The 20,014-nt window shown below is 37.5% G+C and overlaps 1 protein-coding gene across 1 annotated transcript in view; it reads left to right on the forward strand.

The window, feature by feature from the left end:
* Positions 1-20,014, forward strand: part of TBC1D14 (TBC1 domain family member 14) — a 67,752-nt gene that overhangs the window by 13,780 nt on the left and 33,958 nt on the right. Inside the window, exon 3 of the mRNA XM_085309601.1 lies at positions 5,934-6,054. Coding sequence (XP_085165727.1) covers positions 5,934-6,054 — 121 coding nt within the window. The remainder of the gene's footprint in view (positions 1-5,933; positions 6,055-20,014) is intronic.

Consider the following 20,014-nt stretch of genomic DNA (forward strand, 5'->3'; position numbering starts at 1 on the left):
TCCTAATTTGCAGAAACTCTGAGGATGGCAAAGTGGCACTGTGTATATCTATATGCAAAATAGTTCTTGATTTGCTGTGACCAGTCTTAACTGCTAAATATGCAGGCTGTCTTCAAGTCTTTGACACTTCAGCATAGACAACTCCACCTTGCTCTTTTCTGAACTGAAGGGCTCCTGTAAGAAAAAGGGTGAACGTTTTTTGATAATGAATATGCGAAACCCTGCCTTTTTCCCCCTGAAACTGAAAGAGAGAATTCCAAGTTAGCTAATTGTAAGCTTTCAGGTATCCTGCACTACAAAGGATTTATTGAATTGTATTGTTGTGTCCCTCAGCTACTGTGGCAATCTTTTTTTGGGCTCACAAGCTGTTGCATTGTGAGAAGTGAAGTGTTGTTATCCTCGGTTCTTACCGAATGTACTGAGTGTGCTGAAATGCATGTTGTTGGAAAACTTCAGTTATAAAATGTGATAGGGATTTATGTAATGTGATTTGTCATTAGTTACTTCTTCCATAGGAAGGTCTACTTCAGCTAAACCTGGCTTTACTTCTGTTGGCTTTTTTTAATCCATAAACCAGTCATTGTTCATTCTTTACTTTGATGCTTGGCAATCTTCTTGAGATAAAAATCTGCAAGTCTTGCTTTTGGCTTTGTGTGTGGCTTTGTTTTGTATGTGGCTTTGGAATCTTATTCAAAGCCTAGTTTTTAGTGTTTGCTGAAGCCGAATATCTGGACTTCTTGGTGTTCTGTTTTATTTTGTTTTATTTTATTTTTTCTGTTATTGTGTGCTTTTCATTCCGGCTTCCGTTTGACTGAAGGGGCAAAGGGAACATTTTTTTCTTAAAAATGTCTGCTCCTGTAGTTAAGTCTCTGAGGAGAATGTATGGGACAGTCAAAATATAAAATTTGTGTGCCTGTAGATGTAGCCTTCTTTGCATGTTCATAATTACTTAAAGCAACCAAAGCATGAGCAGGACATGGTGGGGACATAGAATTTCTACTCTCCTTTGTGTTTAAGTTGGATTAAAGTGGCTGTAGAAGTTTTTTTTTGTTTGTTTGTTTKTTTTTTTCTTTAATAGCAGGTGTCTTTCTAACAGTAGGGAACTCATTTAAATTCCAGTATACTTGCAAAAATAATCTAGTGTTAAATTAGTCTGCCACAGTGTAGGCTGTACCATCTCTTTTCTTTAGTTCATAACTACCATTCCATACTGCATGCCAGTAGTTCATGTGGAGTGGTCTGTAGAGTGCTGTCTAAGGAGCCTTTTTTTTTTAAAAAAAAAAAAAAAAAAAAAGAAAAGGATTTCCAACCTGAATTTGGAACTCTAATCATGAAACCTTGAATGTTAGTAGTTATTGCTAATGAAAACAATGAATGTCATCCTATGATCCCTGGGTTTTTTTTTGCATGTTTTTTCTGACTTGTAAAAGTTCTCAATGTACCACTACCTTCAGTAGTTAAGTTTATAAATAGCTAAAGAAATTATAAATATTGTTGGGTGGGTATTTCCCCAAATGAAACATGGTTCCAAATTTCATGACTAATTCCACTTCCTGTGTTGGAGAAGGCAGCTGTCAGAAGAAGATAAGCTAGCGGGGAGATAAAATAAGAATGGTTATAGGCAGGAGTTTGCCTATCTGGTACACTTCCATTAATACAGTAGGCAGTGGTGTGAAGGCAGCAATTAAGACGAGAAGGAGCTTGCCAAGTCTGAAGTTGCCATGTCCTTTATCGCAGGCAAACAATTTGTCTTGGGAATTCTGAAAGGAATACTGTGCATGTGCCTGGAAGGCCACGCGCAGGGCGCGAGTGCGCCCCGACGGGTTCCAGTGGCTGTGTGCCTGCCTCTGTTGACTCCACCTTCTGACAGCTGCTGTGCTGGAGCCCATCCTTTTTCCTGTTGTGTGAGTGGCATTTGGCAGAGAAACAGTTCCTTGACTCTGGTGGCACTGAGCTTCAGAGGTGTCTGGAGGGCCACAGTACCGAAGGGGTCTGTCTGGCTACCTTTGTGGTTTTGACTTAGAAGATCTTGAGACTTTTCAAGGAGGTTTACAGCTGACTTCAAGATCTGGACTAAACTGGCAATAGAGCCCATGGCAGCACTGTGTATGCTCCTTTCAGTGGATAGGTTTGTATACAAAACTTGGATGGACGGGAAGGAGGTAATTTCACATAACTGGTTAACCTTGCTTTAGGATAAGCCACAACTGAAATGTGGAAAAATTGGGTACTTTAAAGCTTTTGGAACAGCAACATAAACTCTTCAAGTGGCAGTGTTGCTGGCAGTTCTGTTACAGGCTTCCTGTCTTTACAGAAGGAGAATTGAACAGAACTAAATAAACTTTCTGCTTTGATGGTGGAGATTGTTTAAAAATGTTAAGCTTGAGAAAGATATAATGTGCATAGATTTGACTTGGTTACTTCTTGTTGATCTGGCTCGAGTATTTTTGGTTTTTTTTTAATCTGATTGAAGCTTCAGCATGACCATGAGAGCACACATGGCTRCATAAATACTGCAAATATATGAACATGTAGCATGCGTATATTGCAGCTGTTCAGTAACTTAACTTTGTATCTTAACTTCGCTTATGGAACCAAAATGAAGGGGTTCTTAAATTTCATTCAGAAMTAAGATTTTCCTGACACTACCAAGCTTAGATGTTGGTGATACCTTCCCCACAAATGGGGAAGTTGGGCAGATTGGCATACAGTAATGGTGCAGCATCAAGTGAAAGACTATTTGTTGTGTCTCTTATATACTGTTTGTATGTATGTAAACATTAACTCTGACATTATACTTAAATTCTAATCACGTAGGTAATTTCTCTCCACAGCTTCATTAAAATAATACAGTTAAATGGCCCTTTGGTACCAAATCTTGTTTTTAGGGGACTGTGCAAAATCACCATTTGAAGTGCGATCTCAACTTAACTTTTGTGCTTCGTTTTCCTAAAATAAGCAGCTGGAGGTAGTTAGCATAAAATATTTCACACATTTAATAGGAATGTAAATGAAACCCATGACACTTTAATGGTTCCGCACTAATGATACAGCAGACATGATGTATCATGTCAGATATTCCTGTTAATCTCTGTATTGTAATCAGGATGATATGCTGTAATGGTTTGAAGAAGATGAGACTGAGGTAATGATTAGCATGTGATTTTCGCTTTCCAGGTGTGTCAGCCTTTTTTAAATTTGAGAACTCTGTTTCTGTATCTTAAAACTGTTGTAGTTAAACTTTAAGATTTTTTTTTTCTAGGATTTCTGAGCTGGACTTTGCGAAAATATAGATTTTTCACTCTAAACAGACAATTTTTGTTCCTTGCATCAGCTAAGATCTCCTTAAACAAATTACCTTTTGAAAYGATTTTTTTTTTCGGTGTGCATTGTTTGCTCAGAAGTAAGGGTGCTTAGTACTGTTTTTGAAAACTGTAGGGAGCTGTCTAAACATGGAGGAGGAATTTTGTTTTATTTTTTTAGTGGTAGTTTTTTTGTTTCCATATTACAGTTTTAGTATCCTGTGGTGCTGGGGAAAGACCTTGGAAACCTTTCATTTACAAAACAAAATTTGAATGTGCACAGATTTTAGATGTGTTTTAAGACATGTGTAAAACTTATACAGCTTAAATCAATTGAACATAAAAATAACATCTAGTGTTTGTCTGTYTTTAATTTCGTGGGTAGCTGTTTCAGTCCTGTAAATTGATGATCTCATCTATACATATGTTATCTTCTTACCCCCACACCCCAACTCTATATTCACATGCATATGCCCTTCAGAATATTAAAATCTCAGATAAAGTAGATTCTTTATATTAAACATTGCCTAGCTGAAGAAATTACCGGTGAAAAGAAAACAAATCCAACTGAAATAATGTTATTGGAAGTTTTTAATATTTATTTAAATTTTATTTAATATTCCAATAACAATAATGTTATTGGAAGGCCTTTTGTAGTAGTAACAGTTGTAGCAGTGTAGTCAAATTTGTTGATTAATACTCTGGCTTGTGAATCTTTAAGTAGTTTTTATAGCTGTAACAATGAACTATTGGAGAGTTTCCTGTTGGTGAAACTGAGTATGTTTTTTGTAGAGACAGAGCAAACCTTTTTGGTGTTGATCTGATTGTTTCCATATGGAATGTATGATCTCATACTTTGAAAAAGAAACAGTGGAAATAAGGGGAAAATGGCAGTAGATTTCTACATTTTCTTTGCTGTTTTTCTTTAGTGCTATCCCTACAATTATTTCTCCCACTCCTTTATCTTACATTTTTATGCTGGGAGTTGGGGATGTGTGTACTGAAATGGGTTTGTAGAAGTATACTTACTCTCTTTCTTACTCCTTAGCCTGAGCATGAACTGTTTTTTACTTTACTGATTTCTGTACTTTACTGATTTCTGTACTTCAACTCATTGATCTTATCTCTTAATATGATAATCTGGTTTTGGTTTCAAGGTAACTGTGCCCTTGTGATATTGAAGTATGTAATCTTTTGTGTAAATATATGCCTTTTTTAAGAGTGGCAGTTTACCCTGTCAACTTCAAAATACATTCCAGTGCACTCTGAGGTTTCTGTCCTGGTTGTTTTCCTCGTATTAAACATTTCTACTGCATTCCAATATTAATATCATCTCCGCTGATTGTGTGTGTGTGTATATATATATAATGTATGTATGTATAATATTGTTCATGTTAGTTGATTTAAAGCGTGTGCATGTCTGTCTTGTTGAAGGTAGGTATTCAGACCATTTAGAACATGAAGTTCAATGTAGTTTTACTTTCCAAATCACCACACTTCATAAGTAAGAAACAGTCTATACTTGATGAGGTAATTTCTTTGGGTGTTAAGGTAGTAATTGTAAGTAAGATAAAACAGTAGTACTAGACTGGAAGCATCTGCAGTATGAATGTGCTATAGGTGATTGCAGATTGAAGTAGTSAAAAAGCTTTTGTGTCAGTGAAACTGTTTTTTTCCCTTTAAATGAGGGAATGAAATTGCGTATTCAAGTTGTCAAATGGCTACCAGAAGATATGGGAGTAAATTATCTAATGTGGATATATCTGAATAGTCTCTGAACTAGTTAGCAGGACAAAGGAAAATCTGCTATTTTAATGATCCAGACGTGCTGTAGATGTAGGGTGTCTATTGTGCTCTAGGAGGAGCTGAGTAATACCAAGAGCTAAAGATTGGTCTGTACCATATGTCCAGTTTTGGAAAAACACAGTTGTTTGAAGATAGAAGTTTGGCACATTGCTTTATGATTTAAAAACTAGCAACTTGAGTATAAATAAGTTGATTTTTTTCAGTGGCTTGCAGTTTTATTTTATCTAAAATCTAGCCATGTCTACTTTGCTAGGACCTCAGCAGCTCATACTGTGTAGTTGCTTAAGAAAGTTGTTTTAAGACTGTTACTACAGTGTATAAGTGGGTTAATTTGAGACATTTAAGAAAGACTTCAAAATTCATGCATCTTAACAGCTGCTTTAAAGGTTATTCAGGAAAAACAATTTTTTATGTGAGCAGATCAAATATATGAAAAACTGCTATGTCTGCAGTAGCTATTTTTTCTTTTTTTTGGTAGTGCTCTTGTCACAGCAAGACAAGCAGAAAATGTTTACACAGTAAGTGATTTAGTTCAACAGTCATTTCTGTAAGAGGTTGAATGATCAAAAGAGAAGAAATAGAAGGTTACTTTTGAGAAGTTACAAATATWTTTTTTTTATCTGCTAGAAATTCTTGTTTCTCTGTTGCCTGTTGGTGGTAACACTGCATAATACATCTTCTGAGGATGGAAATCAGTTCCTGCCAGCACACTGCAAAAGCAACTGGAATATGTGGCTGGAAGGACGGGTTGGCAAACTGTCTGTCCTTCTCTTTTAGAACTAAGTAAACCTTTTTCTTATTATATAATTGTTATTTTATTTGTAGGAACTTGTTTACCAGAAAGCCAAATGCAAGATTTGAAAAACAAAATGATGTGGGATGGAAGTTGTTTGGAAAAGTACCCCTCAGAGAAAACTCACAGAAAGATCCAAAGAGGATGCAAAAGGTATTTACTGAAGTCTGTTTTAAGATTAATAGTAAATACAGAATCTAGTTAAATTTATGATCTGTGTATTTGACTGCGAAGYCCATTTGTTTGAGGATTTTTGCAGAATTTCTCAGACAGTATCAAAGATGGGTTTTGTTAATTTTTTCTGCTTCCTTTGCGATATAGAGTGCCATTCAAAAGTATGTATTCTACAAAATCATAGAATACTTCACAAAAAGACATACTACCTGGGTATAAAGCATTTGATGTGAAGATTCAAAGTATATGAATGCATGTTTATTTTTTATAGTCAAACTTGGTATCTATTTTGAATATCTTTCAATTTTCTTTGTTTCTGTCTTATTCTAGTATAATAATAGTTTATAGCCATTGAATCATATGCCCATATATTGCATACTGTTTGAAGAGGAATTGTGTTCTGCTGCTGGGCCTTGCTTACATAGTAATTTAAAATATGCAGAATCAGTGTAGCTTCAATGTGATAAAGTGCCAGAGATTTCTGCTGTTAACGTCTGGTTTCAGACATTCTATGCTTTCTGGAGTGTTTGCTGTTTGGGGTTGAAATTTTTCTTGTGTAGGCCACAAGTTTGGTTGCTGACTTGAAATGTTGAATTAATGTAATATATTTCAGGGGAGAATAAGTGGGATAGGTTTTTCTTTTTTCTTGTATAGCGTATTTTAAAAGAGGGTATATATTGAAATTGTTTATTAAAGTTTTTTCCTATTCAGGAAACCACTTTAAGGAGCATCAGAACCCCTCCCCCCTACATTTAGATTTCTCCTTTTCTTTGTTGCAGGTTAACTAGGTTTGGTGCTGATTTGTATGTGTGCATGATACTTAYGTTTGCCAGTAGTGAGTTTCTTAAATCCATGAGTTGTTCTATTTTAAATAGGCTGCTTATTCTGGTAGGAGTACATAGAATCTTTTCAGGCTTTCCTTTAGTTGGTTGTAAGCAAATAAAAATAAAGTGAAATCCCTTTTTCTCTGCATATAACTTCTAAAGCTATAGAATTATAATGTTATTGAAAATATAACAAAATGTTATGTAAATGTTAGCTCTATTCCAGACAAACCCAAGTACCTATCCAGTGAATCAAATTGTCTTCCCRATGAGGAAGAAAATTGTGACATCAAAGTATGTGATCAATAGCGTGTAAGCTATTCTTCTGTACGAAGAAAACATCCTCTCTCCAGCTCTGTCACTTTATCTGGAATATTTGGATTATATGTTGGCTCATAYTTTGTGTTTGGAGTTTTGTTGTATTTCATTCAGTTCTTAGGAGTATTTTAAGCTTAATGTTCTCCCTTTGTTCAGACCAGTGTAGGAATAAGCAGGTTTACAGGGAGAGAGACCATTTAGGTAGAACTTTAAAAACAGCTGCTATTTGTGAAATCAGAATTCTTATTTGAAAGGCACTGCTGCTTAATTTGGAGTGAAGTGCTCTGGAAATCCAAGTGGCTCATGTAACTGTTCTTAACTGTAGCTGGGCTGTTAAATTAAGAATAGCACCTTTATTAAGTTTTCTTTATGATTAACTGTTAAGAYCCTTATCTATAGTTTGTCTTGAGACAACAAACAGTTCTGAAGTGTTCACCAGAGATCTTTTGATGACAAATTTGAAGAGGCTTGATAACTGCAGTGCTTTGACACTAAASAATGTGTCTCATGGTAGTGACCTTTTCTTTGAAGAGTTGATGGTTATTAAGTTGTTAATGTTTTGTGGTAGTTTCTGTTACTGTGGGTATTTTTCCAGTAGGATCTGAACTATCTTACATTTTGGGTATATAGTGTTSCTAAAACATTGGGGGGAGGGGAAGTGGTTATTAAAGAATTATGTGCTATGGCATTCAACCATTAGTGAGTTTTTGGCAAGATTGTAAGTATTAAACAATTCTTCTAATCCCTCTTGGATTATGATAGCCCGTCYGTTGCGGCTTTCCTGAAGCTGTTTTTGAAATGTAAAACTTTTTAGATTTGAATAATGCTGTAAATGACTGAATCAATCTCACCGACACCCAAAACGACATCCCAGCTTAGGCTACCCCATATAGGTCACTCTGGCAATCACGAAATGGCACCGAAGCTGCAGAGGTTTTTGCCCACCTGGAGGCATGCTTTTTGCCCTATGCTTTGATCTCTTTTGAGCACAGGACTTGGACCCGAAGAACTCGAGTGGAGAAAATGAGTGTGTGTGTGTGTGTGTGTGTGTGGCTATTAGGATGTCACACAAGGGCTGTAAGTGATTCTGGTGTATGCAGTTGCCACACAGTTCCTATGGGGCATGAAACAAGATGCCTAAGTTGCATTTTTTTTTTATAGGGCACTATTAATTGTTGGTGCTGTGTGCTTTACTTGAAACTGAACTTGATTTTTGGAGGTGCTGGGGCTCCCTTGCAGCTGAATGCAATGAGTTATACTTGGACTGTATGAAATCTTCTGTATGCCAGGTGTCCTGAGAATTGGACCCTTTGTGGATGCAAAGTTGTCAGCTGTTTTGAAGGCTGAGGCTCGATACCGTCATCACATGGTTCATCACTTGATTGCCGTGCTGTCATAGGAGATGTTAGGGTAAACATCTGTGGAACACTTGCACAAACTTGTGAGAGCTGGGGCTGTGTGCTGTGCTGTCAGTGAGTTGTAAGGCTATGGACAGTGACAACATCRTCATAACTGTTACTTGAACGCTGTCAATTCTGTGTATTGAGTGAAGTATAGTCCATGTGGAAAATAGCACCTAGACATTCATTGGCATGTATGTGGTTCCATCTTTCTGATACACTTACTATATGGCTTTTCTTTTTTTTTGAAAATTAGAAAACTAGATGAACTATGGTGAACTGCAGATGTAAACAGTCTTTTGAAAGAGGATGATGATTGTGCGCACTTGTATACAAGGAATATTGTTTTTAAAAACATTATTGTACATAGTTCTGATATTCTCTCCATAATAATCTCATTTAGGACTAAAAAAACCTTACACRAATGAGTGTGATTGAGAGAAGTATTTGTTTTGCAATATGAGAGAGGAAAAAGWAGTAGCTGAACTGTGAAGTGGTTAAAATTGTTTTTAGAATTAACGAGTCTTCCTGCCTGCCTTGCTCTGATAAATAGCTAACCCTTGGTTCCCTCAAACTTTAGTTGCAGTTCACAAGTTGAATGCTATTCAATATACTGCAACTAAAGATGATTGTACATCTACAAGTAAGTTGGGCACAATTTGTGAGGAGAAGCAGCTTTTCTTTCTTCTCTGACCTCAACTGGGAAAAAGAATGGTTAGACAGGTTATGAGCATTTAAACCCTTTCTCAAGTCCTATAAAATACTGTTTTAACATCGCTCGTTCAACTTGTGTRTGTAAGACTTGGCAGCATACTGCATTTTTAACAATGTGGGAATTAAATGCTGCAGCTGGGTTGGCGTAYAGCCAACTTTTGAATAACAGAAGTCCTTCTAGGATTCTTGCTGACAATACACAGAGATAGGACTCCTGATAAAGAGTCAATATTCCTGTAGGCTAGAGTTGGCTGCTCTGCTTAATCACCAAGAGATTGTGTACAGTGTGTATCCAGCTAAGTGTTTTAAAGCTTAAAACTCTCCAGAACAAGTAATACTGTCTGAGAAGTTGTCAGTGCATTCAAAAAGTAGACCTCGGTGATTATATATATATATTTTTTTGGCGGGGGGGAAGGGGGAAGGATATCAATTACCTTCAGGAATCTTGCTTGAGCAGAACTGRTTATGCTAGTTGCTTTTGTAATTGATGTGTCAAAATGCACTAAAAGTCAGATGACAGTACTTAACTGAGAATAATAATAAAAGTAAAATCCTCTTGCCCTCTAAATAGACTATAAAACCAGAAATAGGCTTTATGGTCAGTATTTATTTCAGGARCTCCTCAGGACTGATGAGAATGGTAAATGTAAATACCACATATTCACAGGTTTTTTTGAGTGGTTTGGCTAATGAATACTCTTGGCAAAAATAAATAACCTTTAAAATTTCAAGATGAGATAACATTCTGTATCATTTAGTTGTCTCACAAGGTCAGTCTTCAGAGAATCTCTTTAACTAGCCAGATGAGCTCTTAAGTATAATAATAATAAAAAATAATAAAAGGTAGCTAGGACTTTTAGCCCAGAGACTATAATCTTTCCAAACCTAGAAGGGTTTCTATTTTGAAAGCCATAGTATTTGTGTGTGCTGTGTTGTGTGCTTTAAATATGTATGTATGTATAATTTTAATAGAGGAGGGATTGCATTAGGTGAATTTTGCTGGGGGGTTGTTTTCTTACTGTGAAGCTACTAATGATAAAAAGSAGTCGGTCCACTTTAGATGCAGTGGAAAACTACAGCAGCTTATATATGAGTGTGAACAACAAGTCTGTTCCTGCAAGGAGCGTATTGCAGGTATACTGTAGGTACAGTGATAACATAAGGGCGATAGCCAGGCTTTTCAGTTCACCTTGTTTGTTTTGCCTTTACTGGTGCCGCAGTCATTTGAATCGGTGTGTTCAGCCATGCTAAACACGTCAGTACCATATTGCTTTTGCCATACAAGCTTCAAGCAGAGTGTTCCCACCTCCTAACAAACTTTTATTTTCCTCATTGCTGTATTTGTTTCTTTCAAAACATCTGGTTCGTTTTTGGCATTGATGATAAAATGTTCCATCTGGGCTGTTTCTAGAAGTGATACAGTAAAAGAAAAGTCATCATGATTTATCAAGTACGTTTTTCTGTACTAATTAGATCATGTTCTTAAGTAAGATCARCATTCCTTTCAATTAAAATCAGTCGTGCAAAATAGGCTTCTTCTACATGCAGCATATGATAATGTGAAAATGACCTCTTGAAACAGCTGAACACAGTGCTTGGCTTGTAGGTGATGCTTCTCTATGAGATGAATAGTTTATAAACACTACTTGAGGAAAAAATGTTAAAATGTTTGGGTCCATTAGTTTCAAGTCAGTCTTGATTTGATTTGATCCCCTTAAAAAATATAATCCTTGTTAATAATCACTTAAATGTTATTTTTGGCTTGAATATAAGAGTTGTAGAAAAGAGTTGCAGAACACCACCAACCAGCAGGAATTTTTCAAAGAGGTTACTACAACCCATGCTCTCGGCAGCCAGTGACAGGAGCTCCTGTTGAGACTGGTGTGTTTTATTTAGAAAGAACCTGAGAAAACTCCACAGAGTGGACTGAATTCTGATCTGTTGAGGTTCTCATGGTGCTCTTGCAGTTATTTAAAAATATTTAACTTTTTCTAAAGGTTTGTCTTAAACATGCTTTACTCTGTATTTAGATACTCCATTCAGTGCCTGTGGAAAAGGAAGTGGTTAGTTCAGGTTGGCTGCTAACTCCTGCAGRGGCAAGTTCTACAGTTTTGGATGAAAGCCTTGTCCTCTGCTCATACTGTTTATCTTCCATAGATCTTTGGGTAGATCATTGTGTCTGATGGCTAAAGCTGTTGATGGGTTTTTTAATGTGTTTAGACTTCATTTGCATTTGAAAGTGTCCTAGGCGTTAAACTAGGCATTTTTTTTCCTGTTCCACAGTAGAAGTCAGAGGGTGTAAATGAGTCATTTCCTGTGTTCTCCTCTGACTGCATTTCTATTTGTTGTACTTCAGGAAGCAGGAGTTAGATCTGTGACTGAAGGGGTGTGTGTGTGTGTTGGGGGGGGGGGGTGCAACTGCAGTGCCTAGGCATAGCTGTCTTAATCTAAAACTAACCTATGCTCACTCCTGTTGCAATATGTGAAAATAAAGGCGTAACTCTTAGTTAAGAATCAAGCCCCCAAACTTGAAATAGCAGTGCACTGATACACTTACGTGTGTCTTTCCTTTTAATTCTGTTCAAAATATTTGTATTTTATTTGTAATTGTACTTGAAGGGAATCTAGTATTTCTTGTGTTTTTTTTTGGGGGGGGGGAGGAGAAGTAAATAAAATGGGAGAAAAGAAACCCATAAAAAAACTTTAGGTCCTAAAAAATAAAAATAAATAAATAAAAATAACCCCCCCCCAGTCCCACCCAGAAGCATGTAAAAATGTGCTAAAAGGATCATTCAGAGTTTCCAGTAGACTGTATTACTCTACAAAGAGTGTGTTGCCCTTGTCCTGACTTAAGAATTACCTGCCTCAAACAAATCTACAATCTTATTTAAACAGAGAATGCAAGACTAACAGTTTCTGTCCACACTAAATGAAAGGGTAATGTAATACAACAGCAGAAGGATTGTTACTGTATATTTTAGTAATAAAAGAATTTAATGTGACCCACCCAGATATCATAATCTAGCAAACAGTAGCTGCCGAAGCAGTGCTTTTGATGTCCTTTTCTTTTTCACAGAATTTCTTGCTGTATGGTATGAACACTTGGAAGGACAGAGCACATATTGAGAATATTTGGCTAATAGAAAATAATAGCTTTTGTATATTAGTTTTAACAGTTCTGACAAGCAATGAAGTATTTTGAAAGAAATATTTTTTCCATTTTTCATTTTTAAAGTTTTTATTTTATTTGTACTGCTCTCTAAAATTCTTCAATAATTATCTTGGTTAAAAGCTCTGGAAGCTTGAGGAATCAAACAAGAGTAAGAGATGGTGTGTGAAGATAGGTTTTTAGCTTTCTGGAAGAAATAATACTGAATAGTTGTATGAGCTGTGTTTAATACTAGTGATAAATCTTTAGGGAAATGCACTGTGTTTAAAATTGTCTGGTGAGATTATAGAGTTTGTTTGCATTAACAGAAACAAGCACTTTACAACCTAAGCTGATGCTTAGCATTGATAGAATATAAATTCACACTGCACAAGATCATCTTTAAATACAGAAAGTACAAACTCATGGAAAAATGACTGACTTTAAAAGAGGAATTACATAACACTTCTTACTTCTAAGATTTTAAGACAGGGAAGACAACTTTCCAGGAAACCTGATCTGTGTGCATAAATTTGCATTTGTTGTTAAAGTCCAGTGTAGGGCTTCAAAGATGATCCGAGGGCTGGAGCACCTGCCCTAGGAGGAACGGCTGCGAGAGCTGGGCCTCTTCAGCCTGGGGAAGAGAAGACTGAGAGTCTATATGTAATATGGACTATATGTTTATATATCTGTAAGTGTCTGAAGGAAGGGTGTCAAGGGGATGGGGCTGAACTCTTTTCAGTTGTCCTGTGTGACAGGACAAGAGGCAACAGGCACAGACTGAACCACAGGAAGTTCTGCCTGAATATGAGGAACAACTTCTTCCCTGTGAGAGTGGCAGAGCACTGGAGCAGGTTGCCCAGAGAGGTGGTGGAGTCTCCTTCTCTGGAGATACTCAAAACCCTCCTGGACATGATCCTGTGTAACATGCTGTAGGTGACCCTGCTGCAGCAGGAGGATTGGACTAGATGATCTCCAGAGGTCCCTTCCAGCCTCAACCATTCTGTTTTTCTGTAAATGAGAATCCAGCATGTAGTTGGCATTTGTGTGTGTCTAGTATTTTTTACAGAAAGATGTAGGTGTTTGTGTATCTATCTATAGCCTGTGTTTTCTGCAGTGTAGTAATCTTCCACCATGCCTGCTGGTAAGCAAGACACAGGAACCTGCCCCTCGCACCACGCCATGGGCTTTAGAATGAAAATAAAAATGTGTAAAGAGCTTAGAAATAGTGACACGTGTATTTGAATGTTGCATTGTACACCTACATTTGGCAAAACTTACCTTGAAGCAGCATTGGAGATAAAATTCTAAAAGCAGGTGTGTCAACTTGTAAATATTGTGGGAGAAGTGCTTATCCTAGCAGAAGACTAGAACTTGCATTGTTAAAAAAACAATATTAATTGGGAAAGCTTTGCTGGGACTTCCACATGTTATTTCTGTATTAACAGATGCAAGCTCCCAAGAAACCTGATCTAAAGCTTTTCTTTGTTTGTCTTCCACATTATACATCTCAGACTTCATCTAAAATTAAAGAATGAGGGGGGGGAGGTGAAGGTTTTGAAAGGCTGACTCTTACCATGCTCACCATCAGCGGAAAATAAAAAAAAAAAAAAAAACAAACCCACCCGATGTTCTCTACGAAATGAATAGCATTACTGTGCGTGTGTGTTACTGGAAACCCCAAGGATACAGATATAAAGATTTTTTTTTAACCTCAATTTTTTTCCTTAAATTGGCTTTCTGAAGAAAGACTATGAAAATAATTCTTTGAGTTTTAAGTTCTCTCATTTTTAGAACAAAGAAATATTTATATATATATATGCACACCAGCAACCAGAGGACACCTGACCCATTTTTCTACATGGAAATTTACACAATTTTTCTCCCCATTAGTAATTTCTGCATTAGAAAAAATGTTTTGTTGTATTGTGAAGTTCTCTCTGACATGAAAAAGTTCATTGGAAACTAGTTCAAGAGTATTGAAGCCTGGAAGAAAKGGTCACCACTTGAAGTTAGGCCATGAAGGTATGCTGCCTTCATTTATGTTTTRTTTATATTTATGTGTGTATCTTTTAAAAGGCATGATTTCATATTTAGACTGAAGTTTAAGTTATACAGATGACTTCAGGAAGATTTTAACTTTACATAAAGCTGTATCAACATGTAAATGTGGAATACGCAGGATCCTGTAGTCTGAACAGTTGATGAGGTGCATTAGGGGTGGATTAGGAAGAGTGTTGCCAGCAGGCCGAGGGAGGTGATCCTGCCCCTCTACTCAGCCCTGGGGAGGCCTCATCTCGAGTGCTGTGTCCAGTTCTGGGCTCCCCACTACAAGAGAGACATGGAGCTACTGGAGAGAGTCCAGCGTAGGGCCATAAAGATGGTCAGAGGGCTGGAGCATCTGCCCTGTGAGGAACGGCTGCGAGAGCTGGGCCTCTTCAGCCTGGGGAAGAGAAGCCTGAGGGGGGATCTGATCAATGTGTAGACGTACCTGATGGGAGGGTGTCAAGGGGACGGGGCCAAACTTTTCAGTTGTCCCATGTGACAGGACAAGAGGCAATGGGCAGAAATTGAAGCACAGGAAGTTCCGCCTGACCGTGAGGGGGAATTTCTTCCCTGTGAGAGTGACAGAGCACTGGAGCAGGTTGCCCAGAGAGGTAGTGGAGTCTCTTTCTCTGGAGATCTTCAAGGCCYGCCTGGATGCAACCCTGTCTACCATGCTCTAGGTGACCCTGCTTGAGCAGGGAGGTTGGACTAGATGATCTCCAGAGGTCCCTTCCAACCTTACTGAATCTGTGATGAGGGAGAATGTGGACTGCGCCATCTGTAGGAGCATTATAGAAATTGTATAAATATAGACATATGAAACTGGCACCAGTTACTGCTTAAAGGATAATCTCAGGAATCAGAGCATCAAGTATAAATSTAATAAACCACTTGAAACTTTAGTGCAGTAGATCTATTGCCTTGCTTTTTTATCATTGCTAAGGGCAGACCCAAGCRTAAAGCTTGAAAAGGTCAGAGATCCACATCAGTATTCAGTTACTATTTTTGTTTGCCATTAGATGTCTATATGTGGGCTTGTATTTGACTTCAGCATATATACCAAATTAGTGTGAGAAAAAAGTAATTTGCTTGATACTCTTACTGTATTCCACTTTTTTCCTCTTAAAATCTGCTTGCTAATTTCCATTCTGCTTCCTCATTGAAGTGTGCCTATCTGAGCAGTATGATATTTGAGTTGCTGTGATTTGCAAAGTAGATGGCATTCCTTGGTGGCTTTTATGCTATTTTTAAGATTACAAGTGTTCAAGGCCGTATTTGCARCTGATTAGAGATCTGCAAGATAAAAAGTCATATTCTTGTGATTCTTTTTCTATAGCCTAGAGTTACCCTGGTGCATTGGCTGTTTCAGAACTGCGTCAGCATGAAACATGGAAGAATATGTATGTTTATRTCTTGCTCAGATTGAAGGGGGCAGTTTATAAGTAGCCAGGCTGAAGAGCATGTTATTTGAGATTAGATAGTGAAGATGAGTTTTCTTATCAGGTATGTGCTTTGCAGGAAGCCTTTCCTGTAGATGTTTCCGCTTGTGTGATATTGCAATGTATCAGATGGTATCAGTGCATAGTGAAACTGTGCAGGTTTGTATACTGCAGATTAAATTACATCCTTTTCATTATTCTAAGTACTAGGTGTTTTTTTTTTGGTTCCTGTGACTCTCATTGGAGTTGCTTCTACAAGCGTGCTGCACAATCTAGTTACAGTTACGTTTGACAATAAAAAAAAACTGTTCTTCAACCACATGGTTCATTGTCACTTTTGTCATGTATATTAAATATACAGACCTGCTGTAGCTTCTCTGCCTTTTTTTATGAAGCATGTCTGATGCTATATGACCCCCAAAAGYGCTTTAATTATTTACATGTAGTGCAAAGGGAAAGATGAACCCTGAGGGTAAGAACCATCTGCCGCACATCAGGTGATTAGATGAGAGAGATTCCAGAACATCAAACTGTTGTTCGTTCTTGAAAGAACTAAATTGGTCTTATCTAGGCTTAACTTTTAAATGTTATTTAACTCTATTCCTCTGTTTAAAATACAATACTATAAAACACATAAATGTAGAAGTTATTAAAGTGGAGCACAGGGGCTGCAAAGTATAGTATTTGGCTTCTTGTAGCCTCTTTACTGTTAACTTTTTATGCATACTACTTCCATCTAACTTAAGTGTGATTTAATGAGATGGAATTTGCAAGCTGAAGGTCCTTTATAAACTTTATAAAACTTTATAAAAAGCTCTGTCAATTTCTCTCTCACACGCACTCACTTTTAATATTAAAACTCTTCGAACAACTCATTGAATTCAGTAATTTGTGCTATCTTTTTTTGTGAGCTTTTGGAAGATACTCTCCTAATTAATTTTTAGTCTGCAGTGTTAGTCTCCCTAAACTTCTTCTATTTCATTATATTCTCCTCTAAGAGCAGTTAGGTTGGCGCATCACTTACAGTAGCTTCCTGTCTGAACTGTTTTCTAAAGTAGGTGTCCCAAAATGCCCCTGGACATCAATTGTTAAGTAAATAATTAAAATAACATCACTAGAAATAAARTAATTTGATTTTTTTAATCGAAGTCAGTCCTTCCTCCTTATTGATACTGTAGCAGCATTTCTGTCTGTGTGATTTTTTTCTAACATCTTCTTAATCACTAAATTCTGACACAAACTTGTACTCAAAAGCTTGCAAACCCAGATTGTTCTTTAAATTATCAGAAAGAATTTTGCACTAATGACTGGCTAGTAAGTCTTATTTGATACCCTTTAGAAAGAGGCAAAATCAACCTGTTTGAAACCTTAACATAAAAATTCTGCATCTTAAGGAAAAATGTAAAAATACTGAAAGTATATTAAAAGCTTTCTGCAGCGCATCTGTGCTTAGATTTTTATATTGCACTAAACTACAAGTGCTTGAGTTTGCCATCTTAATTCTGACTGTGAAGATATTAAGAATCTGAAAGTTTATGAAGGTTTGTATATGTATCTGAACCTGTTCCTGAATCACTTAGAGCAATAATACCACCCTGCTCAGACTCTGAGTTGTATTGAGAAGTGTTTTAGAATTGTGTTTTGTTCTGTTACAATGCATCTTTTCAAAAAAGCAGGGTGGYTGTACTGTAACTTTTTGGTTGGACAATTAATGTGTTTTTATTTCCAGTGGCTGAAGGTTTTTCTGTTGTTGATAATGTATCTTCAACATTTCCTGTGATAGTGAAGACACACAATGATCTTTTTTCCATTCACTCTGATTGCTGTGGTGATGATATATACATAAGAGCATCCATTGCAATGATTTTTTTTTAAAGTACCTTGTTTAGAATCAGATCTCAGTTTGCTAACCTAAAAACTACCATCATAGTTTCRTAATCAGCTGACTTCAACTGGTCTACTGCAATAAATAGTCCTGTTGCTTGCTKCTTTTCCTATGTAGTCTTTTCTTTTGTGTCAGCACATGTATTCATATTGCCTCACAGCAAACCAGTTTCAGGAATTATCAGAGTTGAAACTAATACAACAAAAGGGAAAATTCATTTTTCAGCAGGATCACTTTCCCCAATTTAGTTAATCATACAGTCGCACAACTACTTATTGTGGTACAAGGGAAYGGTGCCAAGGGCCGGAAGTAAGGGTGGGGAGACTGCATGGAGAACAGTTAAATGCTGGATGTGTGTCAGCTTAAATTTTTCTGATAAATGAAAAATGAGAGATTGCAAATGGATATATAGTAGAAAGCTGTGAAGCAACATTTAAGTTACAGCCAGACTCAAAAGCCAGGAAATGATAATTTTCAGTTTACTTGTGCAATCCTAGTCTGGTTCCTATTGTGTGTGCTGAATGGGGCAGTAATTCTAGTGAAGAAAAAAATGACACAATTAAAGCTAGTGCATAACTTGTTTGAGTAGCCTCAAGTGCTCTTATAATTGAAGGCAACTTAAAAATAGAGACAACTAGTAAGTGTCTCTATAACTTTGTAGAGATTGTGTAGTTTGAAGTACAAAATGCAACTTGCTTTCTTTTTAATCCGGAGAAGTATTTTGTAGTTTCACCAGCTCTCGGTTTCTCCTCACAAAATTCTTGCAAATTGCATAGTTGTCTGAGTTCCTCTTTTTTTGTGAATTAATGAAGGACTGCTTCCTGTATCTGGAAGATGTGCAGTGTTGCTCTGCTTTCCTTATGTGAAACCACAAAGGTTACCACAGGAATACTACTGTCCACATAATGTTGCTTGCTCTTGTGATCTGAAGTTTTATTTTCTCTGTTAATAGCTGTAACTTAACATGTATTATTTGACATGTGTGATAACTTACTGCTTCGGTTATGAAAAARTGTTTGCATTTGAGACTGGTGCTTTTCATGAGCAACACTGATACGCCGTTGTGGCAAATACTAGTGCTCTGCTACTAGATGCTTGGATGGCGGGTGGGTGTGCAATTAATTGGTGGTAGGATTTTTTTTTTTTTAATGAGCGGTTGCTAGTGAATTAGATAAAAGTAATATGTTAAAWTATTAGTTGATATAGCAGCTAACAACTTTGAGACAAATAACTTACCTCAGCTTTTGCAAAGCYATCTCAGGGGAATAGAATACCTAGATGACTTCCGTTGTAGTCAGGTCAGTCCTTGCTGTTCACTTTGTGATTTGGGATATGGCCTTGGTAAGGCCGTGAGCTGTACAGCCTGGCAGCAGCAGACCTTAGTCAGTCAGATTAGTCATACAACATACTGAGGAAAGGACAACTAAAGGTTGCAGATGAATAGATAATCAGATAAAGTGTGGGTCTGCCAAAGATGGTGCCAGATCAATGTGAGTATCTCCCCAGAGTAAGACAGTGGGATTTTTGGACAGAAGAAAAAGGGTAAACTTAATTTGTCTGGGTTTAAGTGAAGTATTTAATAAGATGTAATTTGGAAGCTGTCTGAACTGCAGAAGATGGAGATCTAGTTCTTTTAGAGCTGCCGGAAGAGGATAGAATAGTGAGCTGTATTGAAAAGATAATGGTGCTGGAAGAAGTATTTCTGCATAATACTTGTGCTGTTTCTCCAGGACTGATTTAAGGAGTGATGAATTTTAGCTGCTCTTGCGCTGCGCTATTGAAACGGACTGTCCCAAGCGTGGGGGGCCGTCTCAGTGAGGCAGAGTGTGTGCACTCCCCGCAGACAGAGCGGTGTGACTCGAAGCCGGGGAAGTGGGATGGAAACGAAGAGGCAGCGCGGGGTAGTGAGCGTACTGTCAGAAATCTCCTTGTAAACTGGGAGCTGAAAGCTAGTGAGGAGAGAGGCTGGTGTACTCTTAACCGAAAACGTGGCGAGGCTGTGGGAGGGCGTGTGCGGTTCTGGGCGGTGTTGGGCAGAGGTAAGGGGGATGATTGGTGCTGCTGTGGAAGGTTTCAGGCGTCCGTATGTAACAAATCCTCGGTTACACCCGAAGCGGACTCGGAGGGGCTCCTGGGCAGCCGCCGGGCAGCGGGAGACCCGGGCG

The sequence above is a fragment of the Rhea americana genome, unplaced genomic scaffold (genome assembly GCF_003343005.1).
Source record: "Rhea americana isolate MKP2758 unplaced genomic scaffold, rheAme1 scaffold_30, whole genome shotgun sequence".
NCBI classification, from domain to species: Eukaryota; Metazoa; Chordata; class Aves; order Rheiformes; family Rheidae; genus Rhea; species Rhea americana.